Source organism: Trichoplusia ni, chromosome 5, assembly GCF_003590095.1.
Source record: "Trichoplusia ni isolate ovarian cell line Hi5 chromosome 5, tn1, whole genome shotgun sequence".
Lineage (NCBI taxonomy): Eukaryota > Metazoa > Arthropoda > Insecta > Lepidoptera > Noctuidae > Trichoplusia > Trichoplusia ni.
Genome location: NC_039482.1, coordinates 14,350,738 through 14,367,372, shown reverse-complemented (window position 1 = coordinate 14,367,372; position 16,635 = coordinate 14,350,738). Strand labels below are relative to the sequence as shown.

Below are 16,635 nucleotides of genomic sequence, written 5' to 3'. Positions count from 1 at the left end.
CTAGGAACTGATCAATGATAAAAAGGTTTTACTCCGAGTAGGCTCCTATAAGGTGCTTTCGAAAAGTTTCATTGTTAACTCGAGATGTAGATACAGCAAGTTAAAAATTAAAACTAATATTTTTTTTGTTTTGACTTTCACGTTTAATAAAAATACAAAAAAAATGTTGTTATTTTTAAAGATACAAATATGAGTACTTAACCTGATAAATATTCGCTATTTATCACAGTATTAACTTTATAGAATTTTAGTATAAAACTGGAGCCCACATTACTCAAATAGATTTGGTTTAAAAGACGACATCAATGAAACATTCGTAAACAAACATACACAATACTAATAAATACAATAAGACATAACCTAACAAACATTTTATCAGTGAGCAATAAAATTAGTTCGAGCCAAAGATATAAAAAATATACAACCAGTAATAGAACACACCGGACGCTAACGAGGTATTAAAAATAAACACAATATCCATTAACAATGAAAAGTGTATCATACAAGTCAGCAGACGTTTGACCGAGTTACAAATATACACGTGATTCACAATCACTAAGAAAGACAAAGATCTGTAAACAGTCGGGACCAGTTGCTCAGACATCACTCCCGGAGTACCGACCCGTGGGCAGCGTTTGACAAGGCCGACCACCTGTATTTGTTTGACAACCACCTCAAAACTGAACTATACTTAGTAAAGTGGTGCTCACACGGCTTATTGCTTTTAAGAACAATAATCATTCGGCATGAGAGTTCAATCGAATCGCTTCAGGAAAAGAAAACAAAAGGGCTACCACGGGGCCCGCTGTTAGGTCCACAAAGTCTGTTTGTAAAATTATGTTATTGGTATAATTCATACAAATGAAGAATATTTGATGAAAACGGTACAAAGGGATTTATTTAATTAACCTCTAGACGTAAACTGGAATTAAGAGCCGCTGTGTAGTACATTTATCACGTAAGTTTGGGTAATTTGGCGAGCGTCCAAAGTTTTTTCTTTAATATTGTTGACTCAATAGCTTTTATTTCATAATGAGGCAAATATGTGGTCAAGATTACGAGAGCAAGTTTGATATGAATCGAGATTCCAAAAAAACCGTTAAAATGGCCGTTTTATTCTCAGAACATGACATACATACTCACACATTTAAAGTTTCCAGTGACTTTAAAAATGTTCTTCAGGTCTTCATAGAAGATAATGTAACAACAACTACGTTTAAACAGTTTCAGATACAATTAGTCATAAGTACTTTTATGTATACCTTAGTCAAAGTGTAGTGCTAAACTTAACTAAAGGCAATGATCTCTCAAGACATCGTCTCTTTCTCCACAATGCCGATAGACAACAAAACTCGACCTTCAGATTCTATTAATTGAATGTCTATTCTTATATCGTCAGCTTTTCCCTTAGGCCCGTAGTAGTTGTGGTCGAACCTTTACAGCGCAAAGGTACACAATTGAGTCGTTTTCAGCTAAATAATCTAGATTTAGTTCGCAACACGTGTTAGCACGGCGCATGCGCATCTCTGCCATCGGATTTGTTTCATTCATACGCACTGTGTTGTTGTAGTGAGCTGAATTTGTTTTTGCGAGTTTCAGTTTTTGAGTAAGTTTGAATTTCTTTGTCATTATACTTGTTCCTAGGATTCTTGTGTTGTTTTATATTTGTGTCTTAAATTGGTAGTCACTGTTATTTTTTAAATCAACAGTTACAAAATTAAGTCATCCTTTGTAAGTTTTCTTGCTCTTTGTCTGTATACAGCTAAAGATAAAGATTTATTAGTAAAAACATGTGTAACATAACATAGAATAAATAGAAAAGACAAAATAACCACGTGTGATAACTATACTAGGACCCAGTGTAATTGTCAATATAATAAAATCCTCATATCTCTTTACTACTGTAGCAAAAGTCCGTTCAAAGTGTTTAAAAACGGTTTTTCAACTAAATACTTATTTTAAAAAGACACACATTCAATTTTATTTTATTCAATTCTAATTAATATCAAGCTTCTTTAGTTCCACAAGTTTACAGAACATCGTAATAACTTTATCCTATTATGGTCTCCTTGCAAGCTTAGTCTACTTAACGAAGTAACGAGCGCACTGCACAGGACATTACACACTTGAATTTACGCAAATAATCACCTATATTTGATTCTAGTCAGGTTTTGAAGAAAACCTAACAAGATTAGTCTAAGTACGTGATGAAATTTCCCTTAGTATCTATGTAGCTGATGATGTTGACTTGTAGGTAATGTAATGTTTTGTGTAGGGACTCGTGCGTATCGTGGGGCCGGCGCGGTCGGTGCGCGGGCGGGCGCTCGGGCGGCGTGTCCGCGGCCGGCGGGGGCGCGGGCGCGGGCGCGTGGCGGCGGCGCGAGCGCGCCCCGCAGCCGCGGAGGCCCATGGAGATCCTCACCAGCATCTACGCGCTGCTGTCAGGAGGGGTAAGTAGTAGATACTAAATAGTAGAGTCACTTACGAAGAAAGACGGTTCTCAGCAATTGGATTGTTTGCTCGTAAGTCAATGTAGGAAGATAAATAAGTGTTGTTAGCTGAGTGACAGTTTATTTTAAGCTTTGGAGATATGAGTACCAATAGAGAGATAACTTGTAGAAAGAGAGAAGAACAGAAATGTAGTCTGAGTTTCTTTTTTGAGGTGAAGTTTTTAAGATGTTTAATAGTGCATTTGTAAATGTAGGTGAACGAAGAAATATGGATTATCACAATCACAGGTTAACCAGACAACTCTTCATACGATAAAAAGTTTCAATGTGTGGCAATCCTCGCATCATCTTTTATTCAACAAGCTGGTTAGCTTTACCCACCTACCTAAATACCTAATTAGAGTTCTCGAGGGGCATCAAATGAGCACCCAAATACAAGAATTAAATACAGTAGCACACCATTTGCAGGTACTTGTTCCATGATCTCATTAGTCATAATAATGAAGTATGTATGTGCATGGCCACGCGGCACAGACGAGCGCCGGGCGTCGGGCAGGCTGGAAAATGTACTAGAATACTAATCTGTTTAGCACTTAGCATAAACTAGGTAGTGCGGTTACTAATTAACATACGTAAGACTGGGATAGAAATAGGGAAGCGGCGTGGGGGCCTAATCGCGTCGCGTTACATAAGTTCCTCGAGTTATGGGCCGCTGCTGCACCCGGCTACCGCTCGCAGCAATTATAAGCATTAGGGCCATTCAGGGTGTAAGGACCAGCTTATTAGCTAAGAATGTAAAAAGTTTGGTCCTTTTAGCCAAAAAACCATTTTGAATAGTATGCTCCAGCTAATGGAGAGCTTGGTGAAAAAAGTTAGATTTATTATTAAAACGGTTGATTAACGGAAAACTATTTGCAGTAACACTTCCACGTGTTTGTCTTACATATTCACATATGAATGAATGTGTCCCATATCAGGATCGAACCTGCTAACACAAAACCTAAGCACGTAATGTTTCTCATGTACCAAGCTAGGTACTCTAAGCTAAGTTGAGCCTATCCGATCCTTACTCGTCTAAACCAGATTTATAAGAACTCGTTAAATTGAAGTGCTTTTCCAATTTGCAACATTTTTGTCAGAAAAAGCAATAAATTTTAAATTGCTTCGAAACTTTATGTCGTGGTAATAAATGTTATTTTTTCGTGCACAGCAAGGGGTGAACCCGAAGATTGATTCCGTAGCATTCCGACTGCACTGCGGTGCAACCACTGCGGCGTTATTGGCGGCTAGCGCGGCCCTAACAACGCGCCACCTAGTGGGCAACCCCATAGACTGCATACACACAAGGTGAGGAAACGCGATGCTTAGCTAGCAGACCACGTAGTTCGCACGTAAAATGATAGATGGCGTTGTCTGAAATGTTGACCTACCGGACTGTAGCCGCGTAGGCGGAAAAAAATGATGCCATTTTTCAATAAAACGTATCGTTATATTTCCGTAATATGACTGTTCTATTGTTATTAAAATAAAATATGAGGCGAATTACACGCTGCGGTTGAAAATAGTCGAGCGGCGGGATATTGATGATGAACTCATTAGCCAAAACTTTAGAGGACGTTATTATTTTCAGTGAATCGTTTTATTGACTTCATAAACTAAACGAGAACTGGATTAAATTATGACAGTTAGTTACGGCGTAAAGTTGTCGTTTCAAAACAAACACGCCTCCAAAGTTTTATGCGATCGCAGTAAGATACGTAAATTAAACTCAAATAACTGATGGAGGAATATCTTAAGCGGAAAATATTTTGATCTTGTTAATATATCTTTGAAAGTCTGTTTGGTCATCAGTAATTCTCAGTTACTTAATATTCCTCATACCGAGACAAATTGGTGTCAGTTCTGACAAATACCTACTTAGGTATAACAGATTGTCTGCAGAATAATGGTACGTTTAAAACGGACATGATGTATTGGGACAGGTGGCCTATTCATGTAAGTTATCTCCAAACTTCCGTCATTCGTCTTTCTAGCGCCAATTATGAATAATTATATTATTTGAATGTAGAAATAACGATTTAAATAGACTGAAATCATTAAATCTGTACTGAAAGGCTACATTTTATAAGGAAACCTAGACTCACAGCATTGGAATCTGGATTGACCAACAGTGACCAAGTGACGCGATCTATGTTCAATACTTGCCTGTACGTGAAGCGGCCTTTGCTCAAAATTTTCAACTAGGACCTGGTATTTTAAACCTTCAACTTCCTTTTCATTTCAAAGTACCTCAAGGGTGATTTAGGGAAAAACCATCCGTCAAAATGCTAAAGTAGTACTTAAAGTATTCTATTCTCTACCTACTGCGCTATGTAGTATGTTCAAGGCCAAGTTTGGTTTCGCAAGTCATATACGTGCACATAATCGAAACCAAGCTGCCAGTATATGTCAGGGTGTCGTCGCCGTCGACGGAAACATCTAGGAGGACATCATCACCATCATCAAAAGTACTTATAATTGTATGCTGTACCCAGGGATATACCCGAAGACGTGCTGAACACGTACTGCTGGATCCACTCGACGTTCACGGTGGCGGGCGAGGCGGGGGGCGCGGCGGGCGCGGGGGGCGCGTACCCCGGCGTGCGCGGCGCCGGCACCAGCCCGCGCCGCTACGGGAAGTACTACCAGTGGGTCGCCTTCACGCTGTTTTTCCAGGTAAGTACCTGTAGATGTAGTTCTTTTTTCAGAATTACCAGAAAAGTGAATCAATCAATTCAGTATATCGAGACAATGCGGAACAGGTAGGACAGGTATCTCCATGTTGATCCTAATTAGGGAAATGTGAACTAGGTTTGTGAAAACTCAAAGGGATATTTCTTCGATGTGCTGGATGGAACGATTAATACCCTCATTTAACATTTGAGTGGAAATACTTGCATCAGTTACCAAGTGTCACAATACATTTTTCAATTCATTTTTCAACTCAAAAATTCAGATATACCCTCTCATGCTACATGAATGTAAAAAACGAGTACTAAAATGGCTAAATACACTAACGTACGAAGATACTGAAAACATCCTTATCAGAATGAGCTAAAGCATAGAACAAATCGCGCGCACACTCGCACACTCACACACACAACACACACACACACACACACACACACACACACACACAACACACCCGCACATACACCCACCCATACACACACATATACAGTCTCTAATTTTAGTTGTGAAATATTAATATAATAATATACATAAAAAAAAAAAAATGTAATTCAATTGAAATAAAATAACCTTTGCATTTTAAATAATATTAAATTAAAATACTTTTAAGTTTTGTATTTAAAACAAAATAATAGAATTGCCATTGTTAATCGGTACCAACATTGTAATTATGTAATATTTACGGGAAGATGCGAGACAGCTCCAACACAAGTACATTCGTAACTTACCGGAGCTGCCTCAGTTCATGTATGTATTCAATGTTTAAGATAATAATAAAACATTAAAAAAAAAAAAAAAAAAAAAAAAAAAAAACATTTTAGGTACTTGAATAAGCTTAACAATGCAGCGTCTGAAAGACGCTCACTCCCATATTTGGAGTTTCTTGTCGGTTCTTCTCCATTAGAATGGCATTTTTCAATTACGCACCTAGATCCACAAGCCATCGCTGACAGGTTTGAAAAGTGCCTGAAAAAAATCCTATTTGTAATAAATACTTTCTGATTTTAATAAAAAAATATTTATAATAATTGAGAGCTTATGACGAAAATAAAATGTATAAGTTAATTTCGTATCTTTATACCTAACCTATAAACCATTACTTAGTACTTACATTAGCGAAAATCTAATTCCAAGAGGCAGTGATAATGATAGATAAATTGCGAAATAATATTGATATACTAGTAATAAAGCGAAGTGCTTCTCGTCACTTAGCCGGCGGCCAGAGGTAAGCGGTCCAGTGCGGTCATCGTGAATTGGCTACTTAGCGGGCCTCGGGATTAGTTAGCACGCCATTTGACTATAGTGCGCTGTCCATGCATCGGCCAAATATAAAAGATAAAAAATACATATTCACTGTAATTATTTTTGAGGCGTTTTTATAGTTAGCGAGTAATATATCTACAAAAAGTTACAAAGCGTTAACTTGTAATAAAATTGTATCGAAATTATAATATCTTTCTTAATTTATAAACAGTTTCGTATCAAGTTCGTAGCTACTTGAAGGTTCTCAAGTTGCTACGAAATGCTACGCCGTAGCAAGTAGCGAATATCGCTAACTTATTCATGTGCCATAATCATGTACATATTACTTTGAATACCTGACTGTAATGCATTAAAATTTCTTTGATATTGATCGATAAGGTATGCTATCACCTAACGCAACTGGTAATGTTCAGAAATATCAATAACTAACTTTAAAAGTATTAATATGAAATATAATTTTTATCGTTCAATAAAACATAAATTTTCCTCCTTCATAAATATGATACTAATTGATAAATTTATCTAACCACGTTATTGGTCAAACGCCAGCTTTATACCGAAGATTGTATATAGACAATGACTAGAAGTGCTAATATTTCGCTATAAGTGTCCAATGGTGTTGGTCGTTAGTGCGGGCGAGGCGTGTCCAACAATCGGCGATAAAGCTAAAGGATCGGTGACGCGGCGCCGATACCATCACACGAATACGCGAGCGACTAGTTCCTGCGCCTGGCTTCGCTTCCAGAGGCAGGAGAAAAGTGATAGGTTTACAAGCGTAGAACTTATGGAACGACTCAATGGAATTGACAACACCCTCTATGTTATTTTTTTAATCGATTTGTTGTTGTAGAACTATCAGAGTTTCAAACGCCCGTGGTCCTCTGACGTTACTTTACAGACCCTAGAAAATTCTGAGTTGTTCTGATTTCTTTTAAATCGCCATTTTGAAGCAGGTTCAATCCTCAGTCTCAAGTTCGTAAATCTTGGCTATAATTACTTAGTTTTTGTTGATATTTGTTATTTGATACTTTATTAGTTGACCATATACATTTGAATTAAACTTGGTCATCTTTTACAATTCTCATACCAATTAATGCAGGATCTGCTGGAATTGATTGAAAAACTGAACCATGCAAAAAGTCAAACGCTCTTGTAATAATTTCCTCGTTCGGTTTTTAAACGAGGCTAAATAACTATTATATCATTAACTTAACCTTACTTGTCTAAAACAACAAAAAAAAAGAAAAATAAATAATCTAGAGCAACATTGACTTTGTAAATATTTGACGTTATGCTAATACTTGACGTACGGACGGACAGACGGCGTTCACAATAAGCAGTGATCTGGATGTAAATCAGTAAGTGTGTTAACGTGTGTTGCCGCGTCGAGCTCCGGCGATACGATGTGCTCGAGGTTTCGGCTTTACTGTCCGCGCACGTGGCTCCGATGTTGGAGACCCTGAGTTATAGGAGACAGCGGTGAATTAATTTAACTAAAACACAACAATTAAATTCCTTTACGCAGGAGTAGAAAAAAAATCTTTACAAAGAGTACCTGTGCATTTTTTTTACTACAATCCTACAACTTTATGAGCGCACTACACTATAGTTATTTATAACCCTTTAGAATTAAACCATTTGCACTTGCTTTAAACAGTCACCTTATTGGTCTTGACAATTTATCAGTAATATAAAATAAAAGAAGGACTGATAGATAGGCTCAAAGAGAAAAAGGCAGACTAAGAAGAACGTACATAAAAAAACAGAAGGAAAAGGCAGGAAGTGACAACTTACAAGCAAGTAAAATAAATGGCATTAGGTAGAGAAAGATGAAAATGATACACGGACATAATACGTACCCAGCACTTAAATTTGATGATGATGATTGACTCCAGCATGAATGATTTGGAAATTTATATTCGTAAAAGAAAAGTATGATATAGAAAATATGATAATATTAAAAATGGGCCCAAACCTCCCTTTTTTCTTTCATAATTGATGCGAAAATCACAATCAAGAGCTAGTTTAAACATTTACTTAATGACCATACAGTTAGTTTATAACTTTTTTAAAACGACTCCCACTCTAAAGGTTTGAATTCTTATGTGAGGGTTTCACAAATATTCCAGTCACAGGCACAAAAACCTCCGACATCCAAACTCACAAGCATACGTAGATCACAGAAACATTTGGCCTACGTAGAGATAGAACCCGCAACACGTCGCGCAATCCGAATGTGCCGCGGCTCTCAACCACTCGACTAACTTCTTTTCAGATGGTTTGCCTTTCTCGCTACCCTCTTATACCTTGTCCTTTTAAAAATTTGACATCGTTGTCCATCTTAACATGTTTACGGCGGCACCTGCGCAAGTGGGTCGCTACCGTGAAAATGTCCTCGCTGACGAAATACCTACCGTTGTACTCAATTACATACATTTGTGTTCAGTTGTGGCTCTGATTACGTAATTACGGGAAGAAGTATTGGCGGTTTGATGACTCAATTTGGTGAATAGAAAGTTTTTTTATGACTGACTTATGAAGTTATGACTAACTATGTCTTTTGCTTTGAATTTTACGTTAACGTTTAGTAAGTATACGTTACCCAATTAAAAAGTTTCACTTAAAATATTTTTTGAATGGATTTGTGTAAATGGGTGCAGTCTTGATCCCAGAGCAGGCAAATCACCAGTGCGACTATTACAAAAATTTCTACTTTCTTAATTAAGCCTACTGCCCCTAGCCCCTAGCTAAGCATCTAAGCCACTGCTGACAAACTTTGAAGAAAATATCGAGAGGAAAGACCTGGATACATCATACTGGAATCTGAAGTCGTGCTAACCTACTAGCGTGGTGATTAATCCAATCCCTAACCTTCCCTATATGGAAAGTCTGGTATTTTTTTTTAACCTTTTAACAACTACACATATTGATGAAATAAATCACCCGTCAATAGGTTAAGAAAATACAAGTACCAGGATAACATTAGCAGTTAATTAATTAGAAAGCCACGAGAATATACGGTAAGAGCTCCGTGTGATCTCCCCGATTCGTGAATTTGGCGCGTCAGCAGATTTGAGACGTGCTGAGTTGGCTGCGACGAGATGTAGAAAATAAATTGTTATACTGCCAACAAAATAAAGCCCACCAATCAAATGTTTGATCACTCGATTTATCGATTGTATACACGTATTACACGGTCGTAATAATTGTATAGATGATTTCTTATACGTTTGAGTTTCTGTTGATTTTAAAAATGACTAGATAAGTATTCATTGTTGTAAATCTGGTCTGTGATTTGCCCACTATTGAGTAAAAGATAACCTAATTGTTAGATTATCTTTTGAAAATACAGATTTCCTCACGACATTTTCACGTACGATGCATCTTACTTTAATTAAAATATTTGTCTTAAAAAATAACAGCGGTTCTCGCGTGTGTTTGAAAAAAATATCTGCAAATAAATCTATTCATTTACTATCGCTAATGATAATTCTGTGTTAGAATACAGTAATAAAATCTCATTATTCAGTCGCTCACGTATGTCTATCTATCACGGCAACTTGACAGTGCGACAGAGCCATCTGTCGGCCGCATTATAAATTGCTGCAAGTTAAATTCTAAAGACACGTTTACATGAGCTGTTAAGTCCCAAAAAACTACCAGTTACATAAACTGCAGTGTAAGGAAATTATTAGCGCTACAAATCTTTGTAGCGCTAATAATTTAGGTTTCCGAAATCAAAGGGTAAAAACGGTACCCCTGTTATTAACGTTTCACCGCCTGTGTCTGTCCGTCAATCTGTCACCACTTTACTCATGAATTGTAATAGGTAGACAATTATTTCAGTGATGATGTGTATCTGAGCCGCTATAACAACAAATACCGACAATCGCTCAATTTTTGTTTTTGTACTATTATACAAATACCAAGTTACTGGCTCTAATTAATTTGTACAAAACTAATAAAAGGTTCTCGATTGGCTGACTATAATATAAGGCATGTACTACGAAACTAAACAACAAAAAAACCAGCCAGTGACTTGATGATCATATAGGCAAATAAAAAAGCAAAAAAAAGCAATTGTTATCGTTGATTTTGTGTAGTTATGAATTTGAAAATTGCCTTTAATTTTGTTACTCTTCAAAGCAAACACTTTTTGAACAACTTTAATACATTTTTAGATTTATATGAATTTTTAACAGTCACTTCGCCTGTGTAGACGGCCCTTTAAATAGGAAGCTCGATATAGAGTCACGGATTTGCACAAACTGCTGCACAATAATAGTTTTCTTGTTAAATGTGTGAACGAATATAGACGCACCTAACATCAATCTTATTTCCTAGGGTAATGAGGAGGGACCGTGACTAATTGTAATATTGTTAATGATACTGTGGTGGCTGCAATATTAGCATCATTGATAGGTATGGATTTAGGATGGATACAGGCATTTACAGAGAAAAAACAAAGGAATGAAGTGATGGAATGATTAAAGTGATTGGAAAGAGGTGACGGAAAAATTACAATACTCTCGAGTTACAATTAATAACGTATGACAAGCGATTTGATGAAGAAGTAAACATTTATATAAATCGACACTTATCGTTCGTAGATCAACGATTTACTAAAAAAATAACAATTTTTGTCTTACCTATCTAACCTTAACAGTTTAAATGACATACCGCCGTTTTTTTTCCGTTTAATTCCGTTTTATCATATTAGAACGGAATGAACTTCTTCTTACTAATACACCAGCCAAGTGCATTACAATTATAATTATTTTTCCAAAACATCTACCAAAAAAATCATCTCAAACTTTCCATTAGTTCATTTCAATACATTTTCCACCACGATTCCTGCCGGGTTATCCGTCAGAACAACCGGGACCCTGTTATAATGCGGCGTTACACGAAACAGCTTGAAGTTTTTAGTGCAACGCTTACGAAGTTGTAGCGAGACTTTTGAAATTGCTCTACAGTACCTGAGAAACTTCACAACTACTTCCAAACAGGTTATATTTTCAAGTCAAATACAGTTTTGAGCGTAAATTTTTCTTTTACATGAGTCTTTGCTGGTGTATTGGATTTTCAATACATTTTTTCTCTAACTAGCTGTTGCCCGCGACTTCGTCCCAGTGGTTAGAAGATATAAGTTATGATTTATGCCTTCCCTGTTTTTTCACATTTTCCATTGTATCTTTGCTCCTATTAGTAGCAGCGTGATGGTTTATAGCCTAAAGCCTTCCTCGATGAATGGTCTATTCAACACAAAGAGATTTTTTCAATTTGGACCAGTAGTTTCTGAGATTAGCGCATTTAAACAAACAAACTCTTCAGCTTTATATATTAGTATAGATTCTAGTCTAATTCCAAAGCCAGATTAAATGAAACGTACTTTACGTATTAGTCGACGGTATTTTTAGTTTCATCACAATAATTGGAGTTCTTTATCTACTGTTATTTGTTTTTATAAGGACGGAACATGTTAATCAATAAACATGTTCTTGTTTTATAATGCGATGGAATGGGCACCCACCTGAGTAGTGTCAAACTCTTACAGACTAAACCTGAATGCCGTGCAGTCTTCCACTCTTGACAGATGCGCAATTCATAGCCGTGGGTATAAGTTAAACAAACCTTAAATACAATTTTCAATAAAAATATCAAACAAACAAACAAACAAACAAAAAAAGCTCAATAAAATTATTTTTAGATGCTTATTCTATTTTTACATCTATTCCAAAACTACATAAAAAATCTTGTCAGTTAAATTTTTAGTTGTGTAAAGAGAAAACAATATGAAACCTTACGAAACAAAATTTTAAACATTTATGGCGCTAGTTTAATATATAATATGTTTTTAAACTTCAGATCCTCTTTAAAATGATCCACACATTGCTTTTTCTTTTTAATTAATACAAAATACGTAAGAAAAAGCGCCCAAATACCTCTTAAATAACAAACTTTATTTTAAAAATGTATTACTAATTAATTATTAATTTTATAACTCCGCATCATACAGGACAAATTATATCAGAATATATGTCCTCCATATCTCTCCATAAACGTCACATATCTCGGACATCAGCTATTCAGGTGACATCCCGATAGTTAGTCCACATTAGTATCATAAAATACGGCGAAAATAAAAAACAGCGTATGACAGTTTCACGCCTCACATAAACTTATCAAATCGTTTACACGGTTCTCGTAAAAATAATAAATTACGATATCAAACTCCAATTTTTTATAAAAGAATTATGTCGGAACAGTTTTAATTTCATCACGTCCAATATAGTTGTTGCACGTGCCGAGATGTTTATGTCCGGAAGACTTCAAACGATTCTGGATCTCCTGTCATCGCACGGTCTATCAGTGTTGTTTTAAAAGAATACTAGTTAACGTGAACCGTCGCCGTCGCCTGTTACACGGTGTTACAACCTGTCTTGTCAATCTCCACAACTTTGTAGATCATACCGGTGCCCGCGGCATAACCCGCACTCGCCGCCCGACATCGCTTGACAAGTTACCACACTCTATGACGTTAACATAAATAAAAGCTCTCGAAAAACCATCAATAAAATATAAATATGTATGTTTTGCTTTACGATAATAAATTCAAATGTCGAACTTAATATTTATTACCGTTTTTATAGTTTGCACTGTAACTAAAGATGTTATTTTAGTAAATAGAATAAAATACAAAATGTATGAGGCGGGCACGGTCCGCGGCGTCAGCGCTGTTCTCACGATCATCATAAAACGTAACATATCTTTATTATTGTTGGAGCCCTTCCAACGTGTAACTATAACACCTAGTTAGTGGTGGACTTGTTCAACACTGGCTGCAGGTTCAGCGGCGGCTGCTGGTAATTAGCGCGGGTGCAGTCCGCGGGCGCGCCGGGGTGCCGCAACACGTTTCATCAGCTGACCTAATAACTTCAAATATTATGATGTTAATGTAGGCAGTGGCGGGCGCGCTGCACGCGCGTGCCGCACGCCCAACTTAAGTTTATAAATAGAATGCACATCGCCCTGTATGTATTTAACGTAAGGAGCTTTTTCAGCGAGGCGGCCAGTCGCCGCGAACGTCTGTGCGCGCCGCCCGCGCCTGCCCGCGCCGCCGACAGCGGCCGACGCAACTTTTGGAAACGGAACGCGAACTTTTTTTGTATCGGATTTTTGAAGTTTTTCGATATACTAAGTGGGTGCGGCGGTGCAGTGCGGGCCCTCCAGCCGCCCAGTGAGTGCGTGAGCGGTGTTCACGCGTGGACTCGCCGCTAATCACCGCGCGTAACCGTGTTTCAAAAATAAAACGTTGCCGATTCGAAACCGGAGCACCCCGAAGGTTAATGACAAAATAAAAAGCATGCATTAAAATTGTGTGTCTGAAAACTGTGGGCGCGCGGCAACCTGGATCAGTGGCCCGTGCTCGGTATCAACACGTGAGTTGCGATATATTTTGCTATGACGATATATCGACGTTTATCTTGTTACAAACTATTTAATTTAACTATAAACGGTCTCGACTGTACGATAAACTAGTTGGTTGGTGTAGAGCGTAACGCAGTTGTTTCTGTGCGGAATTTGTACAATTAACGCCGAAATTAGAGTAGTTGTTGTAATGAAGTCTCACGCACGATGCACTCGCGCGGTGCGGCCGCGGGTAGCAAGGTGTGTTAGTATTTGTTTACATTCTAGTTTCGTAATAAGAGCGCGGAAAATTAAAATATGTATCGCACATTGTGGATCTCTTCCGTAAACTGTGTTGTACTATTAAATTGATTTATGTACCGGCTAGATGTAAAACCAAACTCTTATTTACATTGAATAGTAACAAAACATGAACTTTTAATCGCTTTTATACCTGGGAAAGTGTAAATATTTTCACTGCCTTATTGATCCAATTTCAAAGTTATTTAAATTTTCAAACTTCATTATTAAATAATTTATGATTTTTATAACAAGCTAACTCTATAAACCAATATAAGAAACTCCACAAAAAAAACAATAACAATAAAAACAAATATTTTAAAACTCTCGTCCAGTAAGTTTTTGAAAGCTAAACAGTTGGAACAGATCAAATGCAACGTTTTTCAGAAGTCAATTGTTCCCCGATCCATTCTGGATGGAACCTGTGAGCTTGTGATTTACGACAACTTGTGAAACGTTCCGATAATCATAGTTCATCGTCCGAGGCGTTTGGACAATGTTGACCCAATATCGTGGCTAGCGGCCGGCGGCGTCTTGCACTGTACCTCCTACATTAAACAGCTAATCGAGATCATGCCTTTTTATATTAATTATACCTACCGTCCGTACAGACTGCGTCGTACGCGGTACGCGCGATCTGATGTTTGAAGAAACTGGACGATAATAGTGCCGAAAATTGAAGCGTTTATAAAAATAAGGAGCATTACCGGAAAGATTATATATTTTATTGTCAATAGTGCGCAAAATTAAAGTTTGAAAGAAAAAAAAGGAATGGCGTAAATATTATCCCACCAAAAACATTAAATGTAAAAAAATGCCAAGTCTCTCGATGCAGTCTTTCCATCGTAAAAAGTTTTGAGATCTCATAGAAGCCAAGTCCTATTCAAAATATTTTGTAGTTATAAATCAACATTTAGTAATTGTATCAATAGTTTTCTTTATATTATAATTATAGTGACTTGGCAATGAGCACAAGAAGAAACAAATAAAACGGCATATTTGTAGGAGTTGAAAGTTACACACACCGCATGCGTAAACATTAATATCACAAAATTAATTTTCTTTTGGTTTATCCGTGTCGTCCCAACCGAATTTCGGCAACGGCAGTCAGTCTTAGTGTACTCTCGATTCATTTACTTTCATAAAGCGATGGCCCGTAAGGTATTCTTAATTATTGTATTGGAGCATGTAGTCGGTAGTGACCATCATGATTCACACATAACAAATAATCTGATCACTGGTCTCGTCAGTAACATTTGCACATAATTCCAGGCATCAAGCAGCTTTTAATTTGTGCTCATTGCCAAGTCACTATAATTATAATATAAAGAAAACTATTGATACAATTACTAAATGTTGATTTATAACTACAAAATATTTTGAATAGGACTTGGCTTCTATGAGATCTCAAAACTTTTTACGATGGAAAGACTGCATCGAGAGACTTGGCATTTTTTTACATTTAATGTTTTTGGTGGGATCTCATTTATTTTTTGTAAGTGTATTTCTTTCTTTTTTTTTAGGTGTCATAATTTCTAGGACTTCAGCTACTGCTTTGCTTAGAACCCATTCTCTATCTCTATCTCTTTTGTTTCTTCTCTGAGACTTCGTTACTTCTAATGTAAACAAGCTTAAACTTATATATATATGCATATATATATCTACTAACTTACAAACTATAGCTAAACTAAACTAAATAACACGTAAAGTTCTCCGAATATCAATTATCACTACAATATTTTTTAGTTTCGAAATGGTTTTTCATAGACAGGTGGCGCTATCAAATGAAAATTATCGAATTATTCTGAAGTACTACTTAGACTGCGCTTTGTAACGAAACCATAGCGCGATTCAGACACGTACAACGCCATCTATCGAGCGCGCATACAATATTTAGCTTTATTAATTTAATGAATTATGAATTTTATGTATTAATTTGTATTAATGATAGTCTGTGTATTACATTTATATTATTCTTTTCTATTCTATGTATGTATTCATCCAATTGAATAGGTACTTAAACAACGAACAAAGTTAACAATGCAGTCAAAATCCATACATAATGTTCTTGCCAAACCGCAAATATAAAATTGTTTTCTATGGCATATTATTTTTTAATGTTTTTATAATTTTTCCTTTATATGTGGCTAAGGACCTATCTTGGTGCAAAATTTGAAGTTTCTAAGTCTGCTAGAAGTACCTTAGATTTTTGATGATCTGTCAGTGAGTCAGTGAGTGACAAAATGGTGTAACTTTGATCGACCGTAACTCCTAAACCATTAATTCAATTGGCATGTAATTTCGAACTTAAGCTTGTTCTAATGCCTACTATTATTCCCCGAAAAGCTAAACTCCTAGCTTTGTCCACGTCGAAGATACAGGGGGGGCGAAACAGCCGCGAATCGCTTCGAGAAAAGATGGTACGGCCGTGCCCGTTTTGCTCGAGACTTGGCAGGGGCACTGCCGTGCCCTCAGATATTTA

At 36.7% G+C, this 16,635-nt stretch overlaps 2 protein-coding genes across 6 annotated transcripts in view; both read left to right on the top strand.

Annotated features, from left to right (window-relative positions):
- The first annotated feature begins 2,408 nt into the window (after positions 1 to 2,408).
- Positions 2,409 to 5,547, top strand: LOC113494052 (innexin shaking-B-like). The gene is made up of 4 exons (XM_026872188.1): positions 2,409 to 2,450; positions 3,661 to 3,797; positions 4,985 to 5,165; positions 5,446 to 5,547. The coding sequence occupies exons 1-4, from the start codon at positions 2,409 to 2,411 to the stop codon at positions 5,545 to 5,547; spliced, it is 462 nt and encodes a 153-aa protein (XP_026727989.1).
- A 7,956-nt stretch (positions 5,548 to 13,503) lies between these two features.
- The window catches only part of LOC113494632 (innexin shaking-B), a 55,921-nt gene continuing 52,789 nt past the window's right edge, over positions 13,504 to 16,635 (top strand). For 3 of the 5 annotated variants that reach the window (XM_026873066.1, XM_026873067.1, XM_026873065.1), the window contains exon 1: positions 13,504 to 13,885. The gene's annotated coding sequence lies outside the window, so the exon portion shown is untranslated. The remainder of the gene's footprint in view (positions 13,886 to 16,635) is intronic. The other 2 variants (XM_026873069.1, XM_026873068.1) reach the window with 2 other exon arrangements.